The sequence below is a fragment of the Eurosta solidaginis genome, chromosome 5 (assembly GCF_040869045.1).
Source record: "Eurosta solidaginis isolate ZX-2024a chromosome 5, ASM4086904v1, whole genome shotgun sequence".
Lineage (NCBI taxonomy): Eukaryota > Metazoa > Arthropoda > Insecta > Diptera > Tephritidae > Eurosta > Eurosta solidaginis.
This window is the reverse complement of record NC_090323.1, coordinates 19,087,441-19,097,180: the sequence shown is the minus strand read 5'-3', so window position 1 is coordinate 19,097,180 and position 9,740 is coordinate 19,087,441. Positions and strand designations below refer to the sequence as shown.

Here is a 9,740-nt window from a genome sequence, read left to right as displayed (position 1 = left end):
CAGCCAGCAACATCTGAGCAACATACGCACACTCAGCAGCAGCAGGTTCAGCAGCAGCAACAGCAACAACAACAGTACCAACACCAACTACAACAACAACGTTTGAAACTGGGTGAGTCCGTTCCAACTCGGTGAAATTGTATTATGTATCTATGTGAAGTGATAAAATTCGTCACTTACAGATTATCGTTTCAAATTTTTGGAATTCATTCCAAGCACGCTTAATGAACCTAAAGACCCCTTTCTGTAACTCGATTCGAACGTACGGTATATGCATTCGGACACTTTGGTGCTCTTAACTCTGTTGACCCGTCGGATAAGTGCAATGTAAAACCCGTCCTGCAATCTTGCGAATAAGAACCATTGTTCTGTAAAGCTTGTGAAAGGTCAATACAGTCAAGAAATAGAAAACCAGAATTATGAAAGTGTGAGTTCTGCAGATAATTTTATTCCAGTCGAGTTACAGAATAGTGTCACTAGTATATATATAATACCTTACATATTTGAATGTGTCACTCGGAACCATAAATTTTTTTTTATACTTACCTGCGAAAGCCATGTAAATGGGTAATGCATTACACATTAGCGACATAAGCCTTTCTGCGAGAGTTATAACCTAGATGCAACAGGGGTTGGGGAGCGATGTCCTTTTGAACCCGGAACAATAAACTCGTTTCAGACGTTTTTTTTTTGTATTTTCAAATAACGTCGCGAATGAACCCTTGCACACAAAAAAAAAAGGAAGAAGAGGAAGAATTCCCCAAATTAAATGAAATACATAAAAATGAATTTAATGTAATTGCACTAGTAATTAAAAACCAAAAGATATTTAGTACATTCAAAATATTTTCTACACTATATACGAAACCACTAGGCTGTAAGACATATAAGGAGTTGAATCCGAATAATTGTATGCGATGTAAATGTAATTCGGAATAAACGTAAACTCTAGCATCACATGTGAAACTTAGAAATTCTCGATAGAATCCTAAAAATTTAATGCATAAGTTATTAATTAGTATGAACTGTCAATAAATCTAAATTGTAAATGGGAATGCTGAGGTCTCCTTTCTTTTAGAGGGCACCTAAGGTATACAGGTAAGGGGCCACCGAAATACAGGTGCGTCGGTGGCCATGGTTATTTGAGGGTGGGATAAAGCACCGGGCGTCGCAACACCACCCGCGGCGCCCCCTATGTATATTCGGCCCTTTTCTTTTTATTTTTAATTTTTTCAGCTTTTTTCGTTATTGTTTGGTTTTTCAGCGGTTTTTTTTTGAATTTGATTTTCAGCGTTAGTAACCGGCCATGTCCGGTTCGGTAGTATTTTTTGCGTCAGTTTTTTTTTGAATTTGAATTTAAATTTTTGGAATGTTAACGGTCTGTCCGTGACATCCGGTTCAGCCGGATGTTGTTTTATTTTGTATTGATAAGCGTTTTGAGTCGGTCTCTGCGCTTCTGCCAGGTTTTTTGAATTTGACAGCTGCTCGTTTTAATAGGCATGATAGGAACATTTCTCTGTTTATGGCGCAGGAACAGTAAGGTTGGCAAGGACCCGCCCCAGCCGACAATGACTAGCCACTGTGCACCAACACATCATGCCGACCGCCTTCCTTACTGATTCCATCGTAAATGCGTTTCCATAACAAATCTATAATACATCTCTCTTTATAACATCTTACCGCGAAGAAATGTCTCGAACAAGGAAAGCTTTTGGAGACTTTTCTTTCCAGCTGCTCCCGCCCAGTTGTACTCTTCCATCAACGTGTCACAAAAAATGTCTTTAACTACTCGGGGTATGTCCTCTGAAATGCCCTTAATTTTGAACATATGAGCCTTCTAAAGTATGAAAGCGAAATTAAATTATGGTAAAAGATAACTTTTTGGGTCAAATTACCATTGCTACAGCATACTCCTCTACCTTCAATCTTTCTTCTACCCTTAGAACCTCTAATACATTCTGGAGAGGCAATGCGCTGGCAACTTCATCCATGTACTTGTCTCTGACTTCCCCAGTAATTTTGCACACAGAGCTTTCCACCTTCTTCAGCGTCACCTTGCACTCTCGCATTAAGTGCTGTTGCGCCAAAACTTCACTCTTCGGTACCGCCTGTTTAAAATGAAGGTTTATTGTTGAAGTATATATATTAACAAGAAACGAGTTGAAAATCGGTGTTACAAAATATTATATGCTCAGATGTGAGCTTTAGCAACAAAGTAGTTTGGTTGATATATGGTCGGTACCTTTTTTCGTTATCAGCCCAATTCTCAATGTTTTCCCGGAGAGATTTTGCCCGTTCTCCATACAAAAATGGTTGAGAATGGCAAATTTTTGTATGGAGAACGGGAGAAATCTCCCCGGGAAAAGGATTGAGAATTGGGCTGTATATTTAAAATAATAATCTATCGTTGTTGGACGGCCATAACCGTTTAGACGGTTAAGCGCCAATTAAGTAGGAAGTAAGTAATCTATCGTTAGGCGAATGAAACTAATATTCTGCATAGCAAAGATTTGTATATACACAAAAAAGCCTAAGCCATTAGAGAATAATTGAAGCGAAAAGTAAAATTAATTGAATAAAAACAATACATACATCTTGCTTTATTTCCTCCACCATTTTCATTAGTACGCTTTGATTATAGCTGAGTGTACGTTGCTAAGTTTAAAGCAGGCATGCTTAACCAACGAACCGATATCATTTCGTTACGATAATTAACGTTAATAAACGAAACAAAGTCATTTCGTTTCGTTTATTAACGTTAAGAACGTCAAATTAACGAAATGATTTTGTTTCGTTTTCTGCCGTATCAAAACGAAATCAAATCGTTTATGTTGATTATTAATTTCAAACTATGCTGGCAAAGCTGATTCATGGCGGAGTCATTAAAGGTGAAAGCATTAGCCAAGCTGATTGCAACTTTTCTCATGAATTTTGACAGTACGAACATTTCTCAGAGTATTTTTGACATTACCACCAACGAATTACACAAACAAATTACATGCAGTTTGTGTGTATGTCCGCTCGCTGTTGCCACCTTACGGCTTTACCATGGCTATAGCATTGCCAGCACAATTCAAACATGAAGTATCACGTTTTTGTTAACGTTTTTAACGTTAGCGAAAGCTTTTCGTTTCCGTTAAAAACGAGATACAATTAATCTTGATAATTTCTTTATCGATAATATTTCGAAGTGTTTCAACGGAAACGGTGGAAATTTTTTGATAAACGATTAGCTTAACGTTAAGGTGCATCCCTGGTTTAAAGAATACAAAAAGTACTTTGCATGAATATTGTAAAATACAAATATCTAGTTAAATACAAAATCATTCTGAATTTTAATGCTATTTTTCCTCCGTCTCCTATTACCCTACTTCTTACATTCTGTTCAATTTGATCCATCTTATAAATAATCTCCATCAAAACTCTCAGCACATCTATAAAAAGAATAATATATGTTTAATATCTTATACAAAACAATGGGGCGTATTCATAGTCAAACTTAGTTAAGAACTAAAAGTTAGTTACAGCTTTTTGACATAATTTTCTATTGGCTATCTGTCGAAAAAGCTTCAACTAACTTTATGTACCGCAATATGTAATATACATCACAGCTACCTAACTGATAGCTTTCTTGTTGGGGCATTGAAAACGATAGAAGTCAGCTGATCAAGTTAATTTTGTTGCACATATCTACCTTTGGCTAAAATATTCGTGCAAGTTTAAAAGACACTTAGGAATGAAAAAAACTTTACTGGTGATTAACTTGGTGTATAGAGTAACTAAATAACTCTAACCCATATCAAACTGGATGTGAGACAGTTCTCAAGCCCAAAAAACTTTTGTTATAATGCAAAATAAATAAATAGTGCAGTGAATTGATAGCAAGGGCGGTAATTCTTTACTTTAGCTCAGAACTGCTAAAACTCGTCCAAAAATATCAGGAGAGGTGTTAAAAGACGCGCTTTGGATCCAGGATCACGAATCCAAAAGCGTAAATTCAAAAGTTTATTTCGTTTGAGATATTTGCAAACAAATTTGAAAATTTTCATGTGATTGTTGTTTTGATGATTTTGTGGTACCCAAAAGAAAAACTGTGGGTAAAAGTGTTTTGCGCGGATATAGTTGTGGTCTCCAAACCGGTGTTGGACCCATCCAGAGTAGTTTTTTAAAAGCACGGCCAAAGGCCGCCAATGCATAAAGGTGTTCTGCGCAAAAAATATGGGTAATAGTGCAGTTTACGGTACCCACCGAAATTTGGGCCAAAATTTTCGAGTGAGGTATCAAAAGACGCGTATTCACGTCTAGATCAAGAATCCGAAAGCGGAAGTTAACTTTTTTTTGGTAATAGTCTAGTTGAGGGGTCGACTGCTAATACGCGTCAAAAAACATCGAGAGAGGTGTCAAACGACGCGTCTTGACATCAGTATTAATAATCCGAAGGCGGAAAATAAAAATTTTAACGCGTTCAAAAGATATTAACGAAAAACCGAAAAAAGACCCGCGGGTACCTCCGAAACCGGGGGTCGGATCCATAGTATTTTTGCGCAGAACACCTTTCTACGTTGGCGGCCTTCGGCCGCGCTTATAAAAAATAACCCTGGGCTACGCCATGCCAAGTCCGGGTGTGTGGTGTAACCGTGGCTACCGCCACGGTGATGCACAATTTTTTTTGGGGGTACTAACACAACAACAACCACATGGAAATCGCCAACTTCAACTGCAAATATCTCCGGACATGGATAAAATTTTTCTTTTCCGCCATCGGATTATTGTTCTCGAGATTAATACGCGTCTTTTGACACCTCTCTCAATATTTTTGGTAGCGTATTAGCAGTCGACCCCTCAACTAGACTATTACCTTTTTTTTATCCATTCAAAAGATATTAACGAAAAACCAAAAAAAGACCCCGGGCCCCCCCGAAACCGGGGGTGGGATCCATAGTATTTTTGCGCAGAACACATTTCTGCGTTGGCGGCCTTCGGCCGCGCTTATAATAAATAACCCTGGGCTACGCCATGCCAAGTCCGGGTGGGTGGTATAACCGTGGCTACCGCCACGGTGATGCACAATGTATAAACACAACAACAACCACATTTGTTCTCGAGATTAATACCTCACTCGAAAATCTTAGCCCAACTTTAGGGTGGGTACCGTAAACTGCACTACTACCAAAATATGGATCCCACCCCCGGTTTCGCAGTGCTTCGGGGCCATTTTTTGGTTTTTTGGAAATATCTTTTGACAGAAATAAAATTTTGAATTTCCGCTTTCGGATTCATGGTCCTGGGATCAAAACGGGGTCGAGTTGTAGCAGTTGTGAGCTAAAGTAAAGAATTACCGCAATGGGGTCCTCTACATAGCAAATTTCTTTGTGATTACTATATCTGGTTCTGCTTTAATAGTGGTGGAAAGTGCAGCGACGTTATGTCGGGGAATGTTTCCAGTTATGAATTGTTGCAATGTGGGAATTCTTTTGCTAAACCAGAGGGCCCTTTATTCAATCCTGCGCTATTAAATTTAATTATCATGTTACACCTGGATATTATACCCGTCTTTGTATTAAAGGGTGCATCTATACTTGTAAATGTAACTTCTGGCATGATATTACATGGAGCTTTCATCTTGGCAATCATTTCTTTGCTTGGACAATGGAAAAATATAGAAACATTACATCTGGATTATCTGTTTTCTAAAAAATAAGTCTGAAATAGGTCGGTGTGCAATCCCATTCTGCGATAGGGCAGCAATCGATGTGCAAATGTATAAATATAAAGCTTTCTCTTTTGGTATAGTGAAAATATGGTTAAGGACATTCAAAGAGATGGTCTATCAACATTTAAGCTTTTAATTTTAAAGTTAAGTGGTGTTTATCACGATTTTTGTTTTCACCTACAAATAACATGGGGATATTTGATTTTTAACTATATGTGGGCAAATGATTTGTGTATAAACGAAAGGTAGTACTCTAGAAGGGGGGTTTAAAACAACCAAATAAAAATTTAAAAAATTTACCTCCATTAGGTCCTGCCAGGTTGACTTCAATTTGGTTGGTTCCAACATCTTCAGCCTGATATCCTTGTAGCAGTCCTTCAGCCTGATCGACTACCATTCCTGCTGAGGAAATGGCAGCACCTTCGGCTTCAGATGTAACCTCATTAAAACGTATATTCGTTGCAAACACTTTATTGAAAGAATTCGCTGAAAATTATTGAAAGTTAACTTATGTACAAATCATGTACAAGAGATTTTCTTACCATTATTTGTAGATTCCATAACTGCACTTCTTGTAACTGGACTCTTCAAAAACTTTAGAATCAAATGCTAAAGGATACGTTTTAATTATATTTTTAAGATTTATTTATTCGAAAGTGTGGAAAGTGTTACTTTATTGAAAGTTTATGAAACAAGGGTTAGGAAAAAGTGGCTTAATTGGAAAACTCATGGAATAGGTGGTGAAGAAGGGGTATAAGCAAAAATTTGCTTTCCTGAGGGATACAGAAGTACTTGTAATCAAGATCTTCTCTCTTTAAATCAACCAAATTTAAGCTTGGCTCACTTGCAACAACAATACCTAAACTATCGGAGGAGCTAACAGATACATCGAAAAAATTTTGCGTTTTCCGAAAAACAGTACATTGCACTATTTCCAATTCTCCTGACCCTACAAGTTCTACTACCTTTATAGGGCCGACTTTTTTGCTATAACAAAAACAGTCTTTATCTTTCTTTAAATCAATATCGAAAGAGCATAGCTTGGAAGGTTTGTGAATCGATGAACTTACATCCTGCCTTTCTTTCAACCTTAAAAACAGCTGTTGCAATATTTGATTTGGTTTTCTTACTATCTTTTTTAAAAATTGCATAAAATTTTCAAACCTGTAAGCAGAAAAGAAATCTAAAGGACCAAGATCTTTGACACATTCTGACAAGTGTAATAAACCATGAATGTTGAAAGTAACGCTTTCCTTCCCAAACATTATACTGAACTGCGTGACGAAATGCTCTAATATATCTTGGGCAACATCAGCCTCAGACCTAAACGACCTTTCACTTGAAAGAAGTCGAATGCCGGTATGTAGTAGTAGGAAAAGGAAGTACAACTCACTACTTATGCAGTCTTTTAAAACAAAAATGCCTGTGTATAGCAGGAACTGTCTGAATTCCGTTGCTTTCCACCGACTAACTTCATCTAAACTTCTCGCAGTACGACAGAATTCAGACGGAAAGTAATTCGAAATAAATTTAATATTTTCATTTATCTTTCGGATATTTGCATCGCTATTCAAACTTTTTAAAAACCTTTTTACGACACCTAAATCTACCAAATGCATACAGTCTAGTGGAAACTGAGAAACCATTTTAAAGCCGGCATCTTCTAAAACGGTTTTCTGTTGCCTGAATTGAGGACTGTGGTAAGACACATGATCTCTTTTCTCAAAACTTATATCCGTCCTGGGTATACCAGACGTTGTGGGTAAATATACTTTCCCATCCCAGTCACCCCCTATATGACACCTGGGGCATCCATGTTTGGCATTAAATGACATAACACCACTAACAAACGCCCTAGCTGGGGAGTCGCAAATGAACACACGCACATCAAATCTTAACAACACTTTATTGGGACCGACAGCAATACCGTTTTCTCGCAGGGATTTTGCCTCTGAAGCGAACTTAGCCATAAAATCATTAATATTTTCAGGCTTTTTAAAACCTGAGAAGCTAACTATAACAAAAGGATCAACACTAGGAAAATGTACTAGCGCTCCAAGAATAGGCCATAAAACTCGACTTGAACTGTTAAAAAGTTTGAGACCATCTACTCCCACATCAATTAAAACCTCTTCTTGTGCCTCCAAAAATGAAAATTGTTTAGAAACTAGTTGGTCTTGTATACCAAAGTACAAAAATTCACCATTTGACATAGATTCTACACTGACTTTTTCTCGAAAGGTGTCTAAAAGAGTTTTGGCACACAACGGTACATCCTTTATCCCACCCTTTTGGAGTGCCTGAAGAAGTCCGTCTATAATATTATGAGCAACTTTAAAATCTATGGCCCAACTTCTTAGCAAGTCGTTCAGATCCGTACCTGCACCCTCTTCTACATAATAACTTTGGGCACCTAAACACTCTTCTACGCTTTCATCACAATCACTTCGAACACTATCAACTGGCAAACACTGACTTTGCAAAATCTCACTACTCAAAGGATTAGCCTCACTTTCCAAAGGATTAGCAACACTTTCCAAAGAATTAGCAACATTTTGCACTTTATCTTGAGAGGACTTCTCAAGTTCTTTAAACATTTTAACGTTATCGTCAAAGAGCTTTTTCTCTTTCGATAAGCAATTAGCAAAATGCCTTCTTTTCATATTTTTTTTTATTATATTAACCTTTATTTTATTAATTAATTAATTAATTTAAAAATCCCGTCGCGCTTTGAAAATTTTAAGTCTTGCGTTTTAGAAAATAATAGCTTTGTTCTGATATCCTCCAAATATCGTCCTCGTGTTCGCAAAACTGACCGAAAATAATGCAAGGGAACACAAATTGAGTTATTTATGGACAGGTACGCACAGTTTCGGGCAAACATGAAAAAAAAATTAACAACACCAAGTTTGTATGTATTAGTAATCGCAATACTTTTGTGTGAATGTGTTGGTGAACACATCAGCGTTCTGCTCACGCGTCTTGTAGGGTTACGACTGTATGCAAATGTATGTGTTACTCGTGAACGATAAATAATACTTTAAAACTGCGGAGCCTCCGTGCCTGGGCCCATAACCTATTGAATTGATTTCTTTATTTCAACTAACTTTGACACATTCTTTTACAATACATACTTGACAACATCAAACATAAAAATAATTTGAATATTAATATTTCCTAGAATTTTAAATTCCCAGTATTGATATCTGCATAGTATTAATATACATGAGTAAATTCCAAGTATTCATATCCGCAAAGTATCAATATAAGCAAAGTTGATTTTTATCAATACAGAGTCGCATTGGAAATTATTATTTTTCTACAAAAATTTTCTTTTGACTTGACATTCATCTGCACGGCGAGTTGATGGAATTTGCTTTGCCACCACCTGGTATAGATTCGCCTTGGCCTTGATGGTGAAGTTTAAAAAATATTTTTCTTATAATTCAAGGTTCGATTCGAGCTCAAGGCCAGAACAATAATTTTTTTCTAATGATAATTATTGTTATTTTTTAATTTTTCTAAATTTGAAAAATTGTATTTTTGTTTTTGGAATAGTAAGTAGAAAATTTTTCAGACAACCTGCCATAGCTGCGCAGATAGATCCATTTCGAAGGGTGCTAAGCCTTCATCATCAGTACGCTTTAGGCATGCTGTGCTAACCATTTAGCTATACAGCGGTGGTGTGTTTGACTGGCAAATTTGCTACTTCTATTCCTTTTTACCAACCATATTTATTCAGCGTTGCGCCATCTGGTGCAAATCACTGATAATGTTGGATTTTTGTTTATTGTCAATTACTTTGTTTGACATTCCCAAGTGCTCATGGTTTATTAACAATTGTTTTTTGTTTTTATCGGCCTGTTGATAAATGATTCAAGGTTCGATTCGAGCTCAAGGCCAGAACAATAATTTTTTTCTAATGATAATTATTGTTATTTTTTAATTTTTCTAAATTTGAAAAATTGTATTTTTGTTTTTGGAATAGTAAGTAGAAAATTTTTCAGACAACCTGCCATAGCTGCGC

General features: G+C 36.7%; 1 protein-coding gene across 2 annotated transcripts; it reads right to left on the bottom strand.

Moving 5' to 3' along the window:
- Window positions 1–857: 857 nt before the first annotated feature.
- Window positions 858–6,417, bottom strand: LOC137253757 (uncharacterized). 2 transcript variants are annotated; one of them, XM_067791185.1, is made up of 6 exons: window positions 6,256–6,417; window positions 6,014–6,199; window positions 3,379–3,434; window positions 2,593–2,655; window positions 1,896–2,108; window positions 858–1,834 (listed from the first exon to the last, which is right to left on the bottom strand). In XM_067791185.1, the coding sequence occupies exons 1-6, from the start codon at window positions 6,272–6,274 to the stop codon at window positions 1,667–1,669; spliced, it is 705 nt and encodes a 234-aa protein (XP_067647286.1). In that variant the 5' UTR covers window positions 6,275–6,417; the 3' UTR covers window positions 858–1,666. The 2 variants fall into 2 exon arrangements, with proteins under 2 accessions (XP_067647286.1, XP_067647285.1); XM_067791184.1 differs by having other exon boundaries at window positions 865–1,837; window positions 6,256–6,409.
- Between the last annotated feature and the right edge of the window lie 3,323 nt (window positions 6,418–9,740).

Excerpts from the sequence above, each read along its gene's own strand:
- LOC137253757 (XM_067791184.1), bottom strand. Across the intron at positions 2,109-2,592 it reads TGGAGGAAATAAAGCAAGAT|GCGGTACCGAAGAGTGAAGT; the intron begins GTATGTATTGTT and ends CATTTTAAACAG. Across the intron at positions 1,838-1,895 it reads AGGAGTATGCTGTAGCAATG|AAGGCTCATATGTTCAAAAT; the intron begins GTAATTTGACCC and ends TTCATACTTTAG.